This window comes from Mobula hypostoma, chromosome 1, assembly GCF_963921235.1.
Source record: "Mobula hypostoma chromosome 1, sMobHyp1.1, whole genome shotgun sequence".
NCBI lineage: Eukaryota > Metazoa > Chordata > Chondrichthyes > Myliobatiformes > Myliobatidae > Mobula > Mobula hypostoma.
The window spans coordinates 65,774,605-65,792,779 of NC_086097.1; the positions used below are offsets into that span (position 1 = coordinate 65,774,605).

The 18,175-nt window shown below is 40.3% G+C and overlaps 1 protein-coding gene across 4 annotated transcripts in view; it reads left to right on the forward strand.

Annotated features, from left to right (window-relative positions):
- Positions 1–18,175, forward strand: part of mipol1 (mirror-image polydactyly 1) — a 414,667-nt gene that overhangs the window by 149,645 nt on the left and 246,847 nt on the right. For all 4 annotated transcript variants that reach the window (XM_063050030.1, XM_063050040.1, XM_063050047.1 and 1 more), the window contains exon 4: positions 17,770–17,905. In XM_063050030.1, coding sequence (XP_062906100.1) covers positions 17,770–17,905 — 136 coding nt within the window. The remainder of the gene's footprint in view (positions 1–17,769; positions 17,906–18,175) is intronic.

Here is an 18,175-nt window from a genome sequence, read left to right on the forward strand (position 1 = left end):
AGACCGTGACTCAAGCAGGCACCAGATTATATCTGGCCGGTGGAGCCAAAATAATACTTTTTGAATGTTCGATACCTAGTAATAATGAATAAAGCTGGGAAGACCCATTTCACCTATGTCACGACCTCTTTGGAAAGTGTGCTTATTAACCCTTGGGACCTTATTTTCCCAAATAAAGGAGGGTATAGCTTGGTCGACTGATTTTAAAAATAACTTAGATAAGAAAACTGGCAAACACTGAAACAAATAAAGAAATCTAGGAAGTATAGTAATTTTCACTGACTGAATTCTCCCAGCTATAGTAAGGGGTAAACTGCGCCATCTCTCGAAATCAGCCTTCATTTGGCTAACCTGAGGCCTGTAGTTAGCTTCAAACAGAGACGTAAAAGAGCGAATAATATGTATTCCGAGGTATACAAAACCATCTTGAGATAAAGGAAAAGGCAAAGATTCCTGTCGGATCTGTAGGGCCAAGTTATTAATGGGAAAGCATTTGCTTTTTTGAAAGTTCAGTTTATAGCCAGAGAAGGCTCCAAATTGACCTAATAATGACACAATAGCAGGACTACTACCTACAGGGTCGCTAACATAAAGTAAGAGGTCATCAGCATATAGGGAAACACGGTGTTCCATGTCCCCTTTTCTAACACCTTGAAATAATTTAGTTGACAAGTGCAATAGAAAGAGGTTCAACTGCAATTGCAAAAAAAAAGGGGACAATGGGCAGCCTTGGCGAGTGCCACGTGTTAATGGGAAATAGATCGAAAATAGTTTGTCTGTGTACATGCTGAAGGCGAGTGGTATAATAGCTTAACCCAAGCTATAAATATTCTGCCAAATCCAAATTTCTCCAAAACACTAAACAAGTATGCCCACTCCACTCTATCAAACGCCTTCTCCGCGTCCAAGGAGATAACAACCTCTGGGCTTGGAGAATCACTGGGTGAATAAACCACATCAGCCAGTCGACGGATATTAAAAAAAGAATAGCGATTTTTAATAAAACCTGTTTGATCGTCTGAAATTATCTTCGGAAGGGGACGTTCTAAACGGCGTGCAAGCATTTTAGCCAAAATTTTCACATCTACATTCAAAAGTGAGATGGGGCGATATGATCCACATTGAGTCGGGTCCTTGTCCTTTTTAAGAAGTAGTGAAATAGCTGCTTGTGAAAGAGAAGGGGGTAAGGAGCCGTTCTCCAAAGATTCCTGAAACACTTCTAGAAGGACCGGTATGAGCTTATCCTTAAATTCCTTACAAAATTCTATTGGATAACCATCAGGACCTGGGGACTTACCACTCTGCATAGCCATAATAGCATTATTAATCTCTTCCTGCCCAAGAGCCCGATCTAGGTTCTCCACCTCCTCTCGTTCAAGAGTTGGTACTTCCAAATTATCTAAAAAACGTTCCATATTTGTTTTATCTGAGGGGAACTCTGAGGCATACAAAGAGGAATAAAAAGTTGCAAAGATGTTATTAATCTCTTTTGGATTGCTTGTCAAGTTTTGGTGTGTGTCTCTTATCTGGGGAATAAGTCGTGATGCAGCTTGACGTTTCAACTGATGAGCCATAAGCCGGCTTGTCACCATATTCATAATAGAGGCCACGTGTCTTAAGAATTAATTGTTCTGATAGGTTTGTAGATAGAAGATTAAACTTCACTTGCAAATCAACCCGACTTTTATATAATTCCGCAGTGGGTGCCTCAAAGTATTTTCTATCCAGGTCCAAAATAGATTGCAATAACACTTGCATTTCCTTCCTACACTCTTTATTGGCATGTGAAGTATAAGATATTATTTGACCCCTCAAGTAAGCTTTTAAAGTTTCCCAAAATAAAGAGTACGATACGGACTCTGTTTTGTTAGTCTCGAAGAATGTGTCAATGTTAGCCGATATATAACTACAGAATTTCTCATTAGAAAGCAAAAAGGGGTTAAGTCTCCACAGAGGCTGTTCTCCAACGTTTAAAGGAAAACATAGGTCCAGTTTCACGGGCGAGTGATCAGATATATTCAGTGTATTCAATTTGTCTAATCATTGGTATCAAGGAGTTATCTATAAAGAAATAGTCTAGCCTGAAATAGGAGTGGTGAACATGAGAAAAGAAAGAGAATTGCCTAACTGATGGATTCAAAAATCTCCAAGGATCCATATAACCATTTTGTTGCATAAACATCGAGAAGGCCTTTGCCATACCAGAAAATGTTCCCCTAGGGCAAGACCTGTCAAGCAGTGGGTCAATAGCATAGTTCAAATCTCTGGAAAAGATTAGCTTATGTGTATTCAGGTTAGGTATTAATGACAAAACCTTATTTGCAAATTGGACATTGTCCCAATTAGGAGCATAAACATTTACCAAAATAACAGGTATCTGAAAGAGAGAGCCAGAGACTATAATAAAGCGACCATTAGGGTCACTGATTACATCAGATGGTGTGAACTGCATTCTTTTGGTGATTAATATTGCCACCCCCCTGGACCTCCTATTAAATCTGGAATGAAAAACCTGACTAATCCATGCTTTACGAAGTCTATTATGGTCCTCCACTCTTAAATGTGTCTCTTGTAGAAGTAGTATATCTGCTTTTAATTGTTTCATATGAGAGAAAACTTTAGCTCTTTTAACCGGACCATTAAACCCCTTTACATTCCAAGAAATAAACCTCACAGGGTGGCCTCCATCAGCAGCACTCACGTTAACCATATCAAAAGACACACAGGGCCTACAATCCAAAACAGTGCGAGGGCATAAATTGCACACAATAACGCACAATGAAAAGAAAGTCTGATCAATCTGTAACACACAAAAGAATAAACTGCCATGGTAATCCCCCAAAACACTCCCCCCCTCCCCCCACCCCTTTACACAAACAACAAAAAAAACCCAATTAACCCCCGAAACCTAGATCTACCTCCCCAATTGAGGATGATCGCAGGCAGTACCCAACAAAAAACTTCCAAGGCATTCCCCATACAGCCCAACCTTCAATCTAATGCAGGGTGGCTCCCCTCCTTAAAATTTATCCTATCACTTGTATTACCTTTAATATAACATATAGGCTAAAGATGACACAGGTCAAGCTAAGCATTAAAAACAAAAAAAAACACTAGGCAACTGAAACGCCTGAGATACAAATCCCAAATATTTACATTTTGCTGGTTGAAAGTTTTCGTTAATCAGTTTTGGCAGCATAGCAGTTTGACCCGATGGCGTTCCACAAATTAAACTGGAAAATATGAACAAAGAAATGGATTATGAAAATTAACTGTTTGCCTCAGCATGAGGCCCCTTCAATGCTGCATGAATAACCTAAAAAAAAAAGTCATTGCTCTTCTCGTTCTTCTTCTCCCCAGCGCGAATGGTAAAACTCTTTGGCCGCCTCTGGTGTATGGAAATAATGCTTTTTACTTGCATGCATGACCCGGAGCTGGGCAGGATACAAGAGGCCAAACCTGACTCCTTTCTTGTAAAGCAGGGATCTCACCTCCTTGAAAGCTGCTTGTTTTTTACCCAGCTCCGCACTAAAATCTTTATAAAAAAAACACGCGGTGTCCGCGGAAATACAGCTCCTGCTTCCGTCTATTGATGATGCATTGCTTATCTTGATAGGAGTGAAAGCAAACCAGGAATGTTCTTGGTTTCGTTTGCTTGGCTCCAGAGACACTGGATGGTTTACGTCCGACTCGGTGAGCACGTGAAAGTACGAGAGGCCTTGGGAAAAAATTTGTCCCCAGCACTTCGTCAAAAAACTCGGTCATAAATTTAACAGGGTCCGAACCTTCCAAATTTTCAGGAATGCCGACCACTCTCAAATTGGATCTCTGCAACCGATTTTCGAGGTCATCTAGCTTTCCCTTCAGAAATGCGTTTTCGCTCTGCAACGCTGCAATAGCGGCTTCGGCGCTCACCAGTTGGTCACCGTAATCATTCAGGCTGTCTTCAACCTCACAAATGCGTTCGTCGTGCGACTCGTAAGAAGACATAATTTCTTCCATGGTAGCATTCACTGGTGATAAAGCATCTTCAAGTTCTCTTTTTAGAGCAGAATGCACCGCTTGCGTCATGTCAGAAATAAGTACTAAACGAAGCCTCTCCAAGTCATCGGGTAGCGCAGGTCCGGGTCCAGGTCCAGCAGCGTGCAACGGCGTCGTTACTGTAACCTCAGCCTTCTTGCTCGGGGCTTCGCTATCTTGTTCCCCAGTTTTACTTCGAAGGTACATTCTACTTGCCATTTCAATGTCCAGCTATGTCCCACGTTGTTCACAATGGTAAATATTCAGTTATCTCGAGCATACGGCAAAGATAAACAGGTAGATTTTCAATAAAAATCGGGAGCCACACTCACACGCACCGACTCACTCCATACTCAACCCCGGAAGTCAATGCATACTTTCTAAACCAGGCAGCATCCTGGTAAATCTCCTCTCTACCCTTTCCAGTGCTTCCACATCCTTCCTATAGAGAGGTGACCAGAACTGGACACAGTACTCCAAGTGTGGCCTAACCAGAGTTTTAGAGCTGCATCATTACATTGCGACTCTTAAACTCTATCCCTCGACTTATGAAAGTTAACACCCCATAAGCTTTCTTAACTACCCTATCCACCTGAGAGGCAACTTTCAGGGATCTGTGGACATGTACCCCGAGATCCCTCTGCTTCTCCACTCTACCAAGTATCCTGCCATTTACTTTGTACTCTACCTTGGAGTTTGTCCTTCCAAAGTGTACCACCTCACACTTCTCCGGGTTGAACTCCATCTGCCACTTCTCAGCCCACTTCTGCATCCTATCAATGTCTCTCTGCAATCTTTGACAATCCTCTACACTATCTACAACACCACCAACCTTTGTGTCGTCTGCAAACTTGCCAACTCACCCTTCTACCCCCACATCCAGGTCGTTAATAAAAATCACGAAAATTAGAGGTCCCAGAACAGATCTTTGTGGGACACCACTGGTCACAATCCTCCAATCTGAATATACTCCCTCCACCACCACCCTCTGCCTTCTGCAGGCAAGCCAATTCCGAACCCAGCTGGCCAAATTTCCCTGGATCCCATGCCTTCTAACTTTCTGAATAAGCCTACTGTGTGGAACCTTGTCAAATGCCTTACTAAAATCCATATAGATCACATCCACTGCACTACCCTCATCTATATGCCTGGTCACCTCCTCAAAGAACTCTATCAGGCTTGTTAGACACGATCTGCCCTTCACAAAGCCATGCTGACTGTCCCTGATCAGACCATGATTCTCTAAATGCCTATAGATCCTATCTCTAAGAATCTTTTCCAACAGCTTTCCTACCACAGACGTAAGGCTCACTGGTCTATAATTACCCGGACTATCCCTACTACCTTTTTTGAACAAGGGGACAACATTTGCCTCCCTCCAATCTTCCGGTACCATTCCTGTGGACAACGAGGACATAAAGATCCTAGCCAGAGGCTCAGCAATCTCTTCTCTCGCCTCGTGGAGCAGCCTGGGGAATATTCAGTCAGGCCCCAGGCACTTATCTGTCCTAATGTATTTTAACAACTCCAACACCTCCTCTCCCTTAATATCAACATGCTCCAGAACATCAACCTCACTCATATTGTCCTCACCATCCTCAAGTTCCCTCTCATTGGTGAATACCGAAGAGAAGTATTCATTGAGGACCTCGCTCACTTCCACAGCCTCCAGGCACATCTTCCCACCTTTATCTCTAATCGGTCCTACCTTCACTCCTGTCATCTTTTTTTCCCTCACATAATTGAAGAATGCCTTGGGGTTTTCCTTTACCCTACTCACCAAGGCCTTCTCATGCCCCCTTCTTGCTCTTCTCAGCCCCTTAAGCTCCTTTCTTGCTTCCCTATATTCCTCAATAGACCCATCTGATCCTTGCTTCCTAAACCTCATGTATGCTGCCTTCTTCCACCTGACTAGATTTTCCACCTCACTTGTCACCCATGATTTCTTCACCCTACCATCCTTTATCTTCCTCACCAGGACAAATTTTTCCCTAACATCCTGTAAGAGATCGCTAAACATCGACCACATGTCTATAGTACATTTCCCTGCAAAAACATCATCCCAATTCACACCCGCAGGTTCTAGCCTTATAGCCTCATAATTTGCCTTTCCCCAATTAAAAATTTTCCTGTCCTCTCTGATTCTGTCCTTTTCCATGATAATGCTAAAGGCCAGGGAGCAGTGGTCACTGTCCCCCAGATGCTCACCCACTGAGAGATCTGTGACCTGACCCGGTTCATTACCTAGTACCAGATCTAGTATGGCATTCAGCCTGGTCGGCCTGTCCACATACTGTGACAGGAATCCGTCCTGGACATACTTAACAAACTCTGCCCCATCTAAACCCTTGGAACTAATCAGGTGCCGATCGATATTAGGGAAGTTAAAGTCACCCATGATAACAACCCTGTTATTTTTGCATCTTTCCAAAATCTGCCTCCCAATCTGCTCCTCTGTATCTCTGCTGCTACCAGGGGGCCTATAGAATACCCCCAATAGAGTAACTGCTCCCTTCCTGTTCCTGACTTCCACACATATTGACTCAAAAGAGGATCCTGCTACGTTACCCACCCTTTCTGTAGCTGTAATAATATCCCTGACCAGTAATGCCACCCCTCCTCCCCTTTTACCGCCCTCCCTATCCCTTTTAAAGCACTGAAATCCAGGAATACTGAGAATCCATTCCTGCCCTGGTGCCAGCCAAGTCTCTGTAATGGCCACTACATCATCATTCCATGTATGTATCCAAGCTCTCAGTTCATTACCTTTGTTCCTGATGCTTCTTGCACTGAGGTACACACATTTCAGCCCTTCTACCTTACTGTCTTTACAACATTTATTCTGCTTCTCTTTCCTCAAAGCCTCTCTGTATGTTAGATCTGGCTTTACTCCATGCACTTCTTTCACTGCTCTATCGCTCTGGGTCCCATCCCCCTCGCAAATTAGTTTAAACCCTCCCGAACCATGCTAGCAAACCGACCTGCAAGAATATTGCTCCCCCTCGAGTTCAGGTGCAACCGATCCAACCTGTACAGGTCCCACCTTCCCCGGAAGAGATCCCAATGATCTAAAAATCTAAAACCCTGCTCCATGCACCAACTCCTCAGCCACGTATTCAACTGCCATCTCCTCCAATATTTACCATCACTGTCACGTAGCACTGGCAGGAATCCTGAGAACGCCACCCTTGAGGTCCTGTTCTTCAGCTTTCTGCCTAGTTCCCGAAACTCACACTTCAGGACCTCATCCCTCTTCCTGCCTATGTCGTTGGTCCCAACATGTATCACGACTTCTGGTTGCTTTTTAAATTTAAATTTATAATTTAAATTTTTAATATTTACTATTGATTTGTAATCCAGGGAGTGGGAAGCGCAGAATCAAATATCGCTGTGATGATTGTACGTTCTAGTATCAATTGTTTGGCGACAATGAAGTATGAAGTATATATATTAATGAATTCTTCCATCACTGCTCTGTTCTTTTGATTGACTGTACACAACATCAGCGCGGACATGCAGTACAGATAATGGACTCTCTTCATTGCCTTCCTGAATAAATCCAACATAAATAGCAAAATTATCAAAAATCACTGCATTTTGAATTTACATCTGTCAACCCATACGTATTACACAAGCACACGTAACTGACGCTTTTTAAAAACTGTTCACTTCATAATGTCTAATGGCAGTTTCTGGCTTCTGCAAGCCTGAACGTTTGAAACCATGGTGAGGTAAAGAGTTCTGGATTGTCTTACCGCTAATTTCTTGCCAGCTATCAGTAACACAAATCATTTTTTGAACACAAACACATGCAACTGACACTATTTACAAACTGTTCACACTTAGCACGGTGTAGAGCAGCGTTTCTCAATCGGGGTTCCGTGAGAGATCGTGATTTTAAAAAATAAACATCGCTTTTTGAACTTCACGCGATGCACAAAGCTAGTGCTGACAATGGTGGGCAGTGACTGAGCAGCCCCGTTAGCAATCTTGTTAGAGGTCTCTCAGCCCAGTATGGCAGTGCGCAGTAGAAACATAGAAACATAGAAAATAGGTGCAGGAGTAGGCCATTCGGCCCTTCGAGCCTGCACCACCATTTATTATGATCATGGCTGATCATCCAACTCAGAACCCCGCCCCAGCCTTCCCTCCATACCCCCTGACCCCCGTAGCCACAAGGGCCATATCTAACTCCCTCCTAAATATAGCCAATGAACTGGCCTCAAGTAGGACCTAGTTTATTTGATTGAGTCCATTCTCAGTTTTTGGCACAAGATAGGGGTGGCCACTGATAATTGGTCAGTGCTGTATTGCACAGAGGGGAGGGTGGTAAGCTGATGAGAAGCGTGAAGTGCGTTTTCTAAGCACTGGATGGACTCATCCGTTTTTATATTTTATTAACCCCTGTGTTTTACAGACATGTCTGATGGTTCAATGTGGCCATTTTTGAATTACAATTTTCTGAGTCATTTCACTGTGCTGGTGCAACAACAGACAAATTAAAAGTCCGTCTTTACAATGAAAGCTTCTTATCAATTAGTTTCACATGGATTAGTGATCCAAGTTGTCCTATTCCATTGTGCCTAACCTGTGGCAAACAACTTACGAATGCAGCAATGGCTCCAGCAAAATTGAAGAGATATTTAGCTGCAAGTAGGCACACCATTGTAGGCTGAAAGACCTGTAATGTGCTGTAAATTTATGTTTTACAAATCATGGCTGTATGACACATAGAAGTGCTGATTATTGTAAACAGCTATTGGAATTTCAAAACAGTAAAGCTTTTCGAATATAATCACAGTCAGTAAAAAGGTTCAGGAAGCAAGTTATTTAGTAGCAGAACTTATTACCCAGAAAAAGAACGGTTACACAGTTGGTGAGAACCTAATTAGATTAGATTAATAGTGCAAGCTTGTAAAATTATGGTGGGTAAAATGTTAGGCCAAGATGCAGTACAAGAAATTGAAAAGGTTTCACGTTCAATGATGATGATGGCTGGTTCTTCATTTGCAAAAATCAGGAGTGAAGAAGAGTCCTCAGGAGCAACGGCATGATCGTAGGTAAACGCAGAGGTCAGTTCTGGATCTACAGACTCTGGAGCACTAGGGACACAGGAATGGCTGGGATGCAGGTGTTTGGGTAGGAGGATCCTTCCTACTTCAACTTGTCTCTTCGGCAGTCGCTGTTCTGGATTCTACAAAATTCTTGGCTACACCATGGATCCGCAGTCTCCAGCGATCTCTGTCAAGCCAGCTGCTGCCATTCATTAACCTTGATATTTGCCTGAGAGAGGTCTTTGTACCTCTTGCGCAGAGCACCATGATCTCTCTTGGCCTGAGAGAGTTCTCCGTAGAGTACTGCTTTTGTTAACTTAGAGTTGTCCATGCGAGACACGTGGCCTGGCCAGCAGAGCTGCCTGAACAACAAAGTGGCTTCAATGCTTGGAAGTTGAGCCTTCTCCAGGCCATCATTGTTGAGGACATGATCCTGCCAGCTGAAATCCACAATGGACCAGAGGCAGTGCTGATGGAAGTACTCGAGCAATTGGATTTGCTTATGGTACAAGACCCAGGCTTCAGAACCATATAGCAGTGTTGTCATGCTGGCAGCCTTGTACACCTGGATTTTTGTGGACAGACACAGCTGGAGGTTCTTCCACACACGTTTCTGGAGGTGTCCGAAGGCACTGCTAGCTCTGACAAGTCAATTGTCAGTGTTGCTTACTGCCATAGTATAGTTGGAGATGACGCTGCCCAGGCAGGTGAACTGCTCAACCGTAGTGAGAGGGTGATCATCAATGGTGATTCAAGGTGGGTTATAAATGCCATGAGGGTGCTTCTGATGGAGGATCATTGTTTTCTTCAGACTGACCGTTAACCCAAAGGCCCTTGCAGCTTTGGTGAACTGTGACTGCAGTCTGTAGCCTGTCCGCTGTGTGTGTGTGTGTGGGAAGAGCACAGTTGTCCGCACATGGTAGCTCAAGAATGGGCTCTTGCATGGTTTTTATTCAGGCAAGAAGGCAGCCATTTTCAAACAGTACAATAAGTTGACATATTGATGACATGTCACATGATGCTGAAGAGGTTTTGTGCGATAAACTGAAAAGCAACTTCTCTATCCAGGTTGTTGAGTCAACAGATTTCACCAAGAAATGTCATGTTGTAGCATTTGTAAGATTTGTAAATTATGGTGAAATTCAAGGATTTTTTTCTGTTGTAAAGAACTGCCTGAAACAAGCAAAGACCAAGATATATTTAATGTTTTGTCTTCATATCTGGAAACAAAAGGTCTGTCTTGGAGGACCTGTGTTGGCATTTGTACTGATGGTGCCCCATCAGTAGTTGCTCCATGAAAGTTTTCATTTCTCTTGTAAAAAATAAAAATCCTGATGTTGTCACAACACACTGCTTTCTTCACAGAGAGGTGCTGGTGTCAAAAACTCTTGGAGATGAAATGAAAAAGTTCTGGATGATGCTGCAAAAATGGTTAACTTTATTAAGCAGAGACCAGTTTTCTTGAGAATGTTTAAAAAGCTGTGAAAACCTGGACAAAGAGCACAGCAATCTCCTCTATATACAGAAATCTGGTGGCTTAGCAGAGGAAGAGTTCTCAACAGGGTGTTTGAGCTGAAAGGTGAATTACAGGAGTACTTTCAAGAAAATAGTAGGCAGATTTTGCTGAGTACTTTGAAGGTGAAGAATGGTTCCAGAAACTAGACAACTTAGCAGACAATTTTTGATCATATGAACCATTTGAACAAGTCTCTGCAAGGCCCTGGAGAAGATATTTTGATTTCAAGTGACAGAATACTTGGATTTAAAAGGAAACTGAATCTTTCAAAATATCATGTTGCAAAAGGAAGTCTTGAAATGTTTCCACTGCTGTTCGGGCTTGAGAGTGAGGAAGGATCAGAAAGTCTCGAGTCTTATTGAAAACCACCTGGAAGAATTGCAAAATAAAATTGCAGTATTTATCCTTCCCTTCAATGCAACTGTATGATTGAGTGAGAGACCCTTTCTCTGAACCTGGATTATTGTATCTACAAATTACTGATCACACTAACGTACTGTAAGCTGTAGGTTTAATAATTTTTTTGCAGGGGTTCCCTGAGACCTGAAAATTATTCAAGGGTTTCTCCAGGGCAATAAGTTTGAGAAAGGCTGGTGTAGAGTCTTAACAGCCACACAACTGACACTTATTAGAAATTGGCAACAGTCTTTGTCTCAATTAAGTGGTAGAGTGCCCCAAATAAATGAAGGGAATTCTAGCTATTTTCTCGATTAGTTTTAGTTCTTTAAGAGTTGTCCCAAATAACTGGCTGCTGCAGTTAACCGATTATCTAATTAACCGGAATACACTGATTAGGAATTTGCTGTAATGCGTTGGTAAAGGTGCGACATGCCACAAGAACATTCAACAATTATAAAGATTAAAGATTTATATGAAAGCAAACAATTGTGAAGAGAGCAAAATCTAATGAAGTTCAATGTTAAAGGATGCATATGGAATGAAATGTGCAATAATAAATAATTGGCAGTATGTCACTTAGTTTATAAATTGTTTTATTTTTAATAGTTTTAGCTATGTAGCAACTGTAATTTCTTTTATTGGAGATATCTTAAGCTATTTAAATAGATAAAGAGCATCTCTTCCAAATTTGGCTACAGAAGGGCTCTGAGTTGCTTCCTGCTCCTTGTCAGAGTTTTCAAAGTTCTAGTAGCTACTGAGGCCTCAGTGTCCAAATACAGCAGCTGTATAGTCATTTCATGCAGCCCTCCACATCGGGTCCAAGTATGTGCAGGGGCTGAGTTCAAATGGTGGATCAAATCCAGCTCAGTTCAGTTCATTCCTGTTTCAAGGGAACACATCAAATAATCTGAGTGGAAAATTTACGTAACCACAGATGATTTTGTGGTGATTTGGGACTAATTGCATGGCCGTTTCAAAGAATCAGTACAGGCAATAATAGAATAAGTTCCTGTGATATATTCTGTAACTTTCATTGTGAATTACACAGAACATGGAATAGTACAGCCCAGCACAGGGACAGGCCCTTTGGTCCACAGTCTAGTGCAGAACCAAATAAATTAGTAATCAAGTGGCCAACTAAACTCATCTGTTATGTCTACATAATATCCATATCCTTCCATTTTCCTCACATTCATGTGCTTATCTAAAAGTCTCTTAGAAGTCCGTAATGTTTTTGCCTCTACCACCACCAGACGCAGCACATTCCAGGCACCCACCACTCTTAAAAATAATTGCAACTGTAGCTGATCCTCTTGGAAGGCTTTGGTGATCAGCCATACAGTATTTACAAGAAATCAAATAGTAATTTGTGTAACATCGAAGTATAATATAGTTTTAACCATTCTAAGACGTATCACAAAGATTCTGGTGAAGTATTAATTAAAATGACTGACATCACTATTTCTTGTTAAAGTGTAGCACAGCTATGAAGAGATGAGCAGCATTAAATTTAGTGCAGTTTGTAGAAATTTAACAATTTCAATTTGAATTTAATTTTCAAAAGTAAAATTAGAATTGACACAGTTTTTTTTAAATGACAAGTTTTATCCTTAATTTAGATCAAACGCAGCAGCTATTTTAAATTAACTATAAATCTCTGAGAATTTGGAAACTTAAATGGTTTGTATTCTAGGTTTTTTTAAAATTACATTATATATTTCCTTTTATGTGTCTTTGATGCATTTAGTTTTCAACTACATAGTATTTATTAGCAAAAGAGAATGCATTCGTTTGAAGTATGTTACAATTTAATTGTAAGAAGGTAAATGACATGCTTTTCAGTTTTAACACCAGCATGAGTACTCAGTTTTTAATAGGGAAGAAGTCATTAAATAAATCATAGATTATTTTTTCTCTTTTATTCCAGGATGTTATTGGCAGTGTCTAAAATAAAATAATATTTTTGTTCCATCATCAAGTGAATAGTGCATGGCTGAGAATCAGTGAAGAACTGAGCAAGATCCATTTTGTGTGATAGGGTAACTGCATCAGCATAAATCTTTTGCCAGTTAGGGTGAAAACAAATTTCACAGTTTCAGTAATGCATCAAACATAAAATCTTACAGCAGTGACACAGGTCCTTCAACTAATTATTTCAGTGTTGACTATCAGTTACACATCTGTGCTAATAAGACCATAAGACATAGGAGCAGAATTAGGTCATTCAGTCCATCAAGTCTGCTCCACCATTTCATCATGGCTGATCCCAGATGCCATTCAACCCTATACACCTGCCCTCTCACCATATCCCTTCATGCCCCAACCAATCAGGAAATAATCAACTTCCGCTTTGAATATACCTATGGACTTGGCCTCCACCGCAGTCTGTGGCAGAGCATTCCACAGATTCACCTCTTTGGCTAAAAAAATTCTTCCTTACTTCTGTTCTAAAAGGTCGCCCCTCAATTTTGAGACTGTGCCCTCTAGTTCTGGTTACCCCCACCAGAGGAAACATCCTCTCCGCATTCCCTTACCTAGTCCTTTTAATATCTGTCATTTCTTTGTCGTACCCCCCCCCCCCATTACTACCTCATCAGCATTATTTTGCAGTGGTGCAATATCACCTCCCTTTTATTCTTTATATAACTGAAAAAAACTTTTAGTATCATGCATATACTATGAGGGCTAGTTTGCCCTCATATTTCATCTTTTCCCTTCTTATCGCTTTTTTAGTTGCCTTTTGTTGGATTTTAAAAGCTTCCCAATCATCCAACTTCTCATTCACTTTTGCTACCTTATATGCTCTTTCCTTGGCTTTTATGCAGTCCTTAATTTCCCTTGTCACATGCACTAAAGGACTTGGTCCTTTATCTTCAATAGTTTGGCAAACCACGCACTTGTTCAGATACTTCTAAATGTTGTAAGAGCGCGTGCTTCACTATGGACACAGGCTTGCATTCCAGATACTCGCTGTCTTCAAGGTGAAAAATATGCATGCCAGAATAAACTTTATTTATTTTAGTTATTCTGAAATTTTATTTAATGAGAAAACCTATGTTTTCTGATTTGCTGAGTAAGATCTGAGTTGTGGATTGTTAGTGTCTGATAAGAACATTTAAGGACAAAATAAGCTGCAATGTATCCTTAAAAGCATGGCTTCTTTCACCTAGAAGCTTCACAACTAGTCAATTCGAAAAATGGCTTTTGGCACATTATTACTTAAATCATAGTTCCCAAATATGCCAGTCTGCACAAATTTCCATTGTACTGCCTAATCCCCTACTGTGAACTCCTCCTTCCTCAACCCCATCATACAAACAAATGATCCAATAGTTCAGTTTTCTGCATACTTTGTTCTATACAATGAAATAGAATCAAGAAATTTCAAGGATTCAGCAAATATTCTTTGTTAATGGAGTGTACAGCTTTGTGATTGTCAGTTTGGTTCTCTTGGCAGCAGGTCTGAGCATGAAACTTTGTGAATTTAAACCCATTTCCTTTCCTGTAAAGAAGCAATTCACTTCTTCCAGTTTCATTCTCCATTGCATGTGTTCAGTTCCGTAAATAATTTAACCTTCTGGGCTAACATTCCCTCCAATATTCACAGAACTCTGAATTGCCAAGGGCATTATTCAGCATATATGGCAATTCTGGTTATTTCGTTTTCCAGCAGTTTTGGGTTTTCTTGTATCTTTATTTAATGCATTTTTGAATAGGTGAGTGCATTACCTCTTCAAAAAAAAACTTTTAAGTAATTTTCAAATAACAATAATTCATATACCATTATGCTAATTATTAACTAAGATAGCATTAAACTGACAGACAATAAAAAGCTCAATTAGCGCTCAATGTTCTGCAAGTGATCACCAAATCTGTGCTTTATTTCTGTAATGCACAGGAAACCACATTGTGTACAATGTATGGAGTGTTACAAAACTGGAAGAGGTACAAGTAGATCACAATTTCATTTGGAAAGAGTGTTTCAAGGACATGAAGCAGAGGAAGTAAAAGGATATGTGTTGCATTTCCTGCAGTTGACAAGGAGTTGCTCTGAAAATGGTAATGGTTGTTGATAGAGATGGAAGACTGAATCATAATGTCAGGAGGAGGGAAAAGCTTCCCTTGGGATGGTGAAAGGGGAAAATTGAGTAAAATTTATCTGAGGTTCGCATTGGAGCTGCTGGAAATTGCAGAATTTATTGAATGTGAAGCTGGTTTGTTGCAAAGTGAGAATAAAAGAAATCCTATCCTGATTCTGAAAAGGCATAGAAGTGGTTGGAGAAGAAATGCAAGAAATAAAGTGAGCACAAGGGGTAAAGGTTGAGGAATGTGGAAATATATTGGAAGTTCCAAATGGAAGAAGAGATGTAGTGGATACTGTGAAACTGGGAGAACTGAATGGATTATTTTTAGAAGCAAAGTAAAAGGTTGTTGAGGTAGCTGTGGAAGATGGTGGTTTTATCATCAAAAAAAAGGATTAGAGGCCTACTGTCTGAACTGGAGGTAGCGATGACTCTGAAAGGGAGCCAAAACAAGCTCTGTGGAAGAACTCTGCAAGTCAGGCAGCATTTGTGGAGGTAAAGGGATAGTCTAAGTTTTGGGTCAAGATCCTGCAGCAGGACAGAACTGCTGATCTTCTCTAGCAGCTCTCTTGTTAATCCACATCCCAGCAAATGCAGTCTCTTATATCTTAAGGAAAGAGAAAATTAGAGTTGGACTCTGAAAATGAGCACAGGATGAAAATCGACAATGTGGATAAAGAACCTTTGCAGTTCAAGGGATACAACAGGAATACACTAGAAAAAAATATGAGGAGTGGAGATGAGAGTAGGATTTAAACAGATTACTCTGCATATTATAATTGCATATTTCTTATTCTTGAACTCTACCCACATTACCTTACGGAAAGAGCCATCCTCTCTGTGCCACTAACATTCTCCCCAGTCAACAGTGCAATTGCACAACTAATTTAACATCCCTCTTACTCATCTGTGAATCTTCTGAATTCTGGAATGTTGAGCTGCCAGTCCTGACCTTCGCTCAGGCAAGTTTTTGTTATGGCATCACTGTTCCAGGATCTAAGTTCATCACCCTTCCCTGTGATGATACTTGCATTTCAAACAAATACTCTTCAGCCCTACTGTGTTCATTAATCTGACCCAGCCTGATCTTGCACCCTTACTTGACCATAGCTCTCAATGCTGCACCCCTTCCATACAACTTTAAGCACTCCTGAATAGTGGTACCAAAGCTCCCTGAGAGGATATTGGTTCCCCTCTAGTGTAGGTGTAACCCACCCACCCACCCTCCTTTCAATAACTTCCACATTCCTTGGCCATTCTCCAAAACTACAACCACTTATCTGAACAAAATTCTGCTGCCCATCTCTAATCTGAATTCATCCCATTGACTCACCTGTGTACTTGCTGACTTGTATAGGTTTCCACTCAGATAATACCTCAATTGTAAATTTCCCATCCTTGTGCACGTCTCTTTTTGACCACATTTCTTGGCTATAGCTGTAATTTCCACTTGGCTAGCTGCCTGTCGAGATCTCTGTGCTACAGTGGCACATAAAAAGAACATCCTGTAGGGATCTTAGATGAAGTGGTATAGATAGAGCTCAGGAATAAAGAAGGTGCAATTATTACCTTGTATATTGCAGCTTTCCATGTACAAATTGTCTTTTGAATGCCCTAATTACAAAAATGATGACACTTGACAAGTCCTCCAAGAGTTCTAAAGGGCTTTGAGTTGCCCTGAATTCTTGGTGGTGCTGGACAACTTCAAATCTCCTTTTTAACCAGTTTTGACCAAATAGGCAAGATGGTGCTAGAGTAGGACAACTTATTACAAACTGCTCTCTGCAGCTCCAGTCATGACTTCTATTATCATAGTTCACTGATATGATGAAATGATTTGTTTGGATGGCACATAGAACAAAGTTTTTTTTAACGTGTGGCACATGTGACAATAATAAACAAATTTACAAAGTGAGAGCCATAGCTCTGATCTATACCTGCTTCCGGAGCCATACCAGTTTTCAAAGATAGACAAGGATTAGTTTGCATTGTAGTTTGGAATAAATTCATTGATGGACCACATTGTTAACAATTTCATGATGTTTATAGATCATTTATCAGTCAGCATGAGAAGTATTTAATGAAGTTTGTCAAAGACATTATGTTATGTGAGTAAAATAAGGTGCATATGACAATTATGTTTGTGTTTTATCAATAAGACTAATCATCAAAAATGGAATTCTGATGAGAGGATTTGGAAGAAAGATGAGCAGAAATTCCATGCCATAAATGATTATATCTTATAAGCACAATGTGTTGGAAATAGTCAAGAATGCAGTTGTTAACTATAATGTAGTGGTTTTAGTAGGGAAACAATGATTGAAAAGGATTGTTGAAATATTCTTCATTGAATTTAAATAAACCTAGAAATACTTTAAGTTCAGTATATAAGGTTGTATAATTTCCTCAATATTTTATTAACATTAGCCGTCTTTACATGTTAGTTCATTGTAGTAACTTTTAATTCTTCAGATTTAGATTGCCAGTAGCACAGCTAGTAATATACACTCCACACATATAAAGTCCCAAGAGATTAAAAATATCATGCTTTAGAATAACTAGCCCACTTTATATGCAGCCATTATTTGCTCAATCCAAGTCTTCAATCAAAAAGGTGCCATGAGCTTCTAAACTAAATCTGTGCATTCAAGTGAACTTTGAGCTCTTCTAAATGATTTCTGTCTTTGATTTGTAATAGGAGGGCTGAAAGTGGAGGTACCATTGCATTGCATGACCCTTTCACTCCAGGTCAAGTTAACAAGCACTCAGAAGATAACAGGAGAATTGCTTTCCTGTTGAAGGAACTGAATGCAGTGAAAGAATCTAATAAAAAGGTCTGTTCTTAAAAGTTTAGATGAACAGTGCTCTGTATTTATGGCAAATATATCACTTGACTTCATTAGCAATGCTTTTCCGAATTTCTGTCTATTAACAATTAAATCATTAATGTGCTGAGTTGCTTTAAAATATGTTCTATAATTTTTATATAAAATGTTTCTTTTGAACTTGCTGTGAAATTTGGAATAGACTTTACAATATATTTAATAATAACCCATTATATACCCATGATAAGACAGTTTTACAAACAATCTATTTTAATTTTT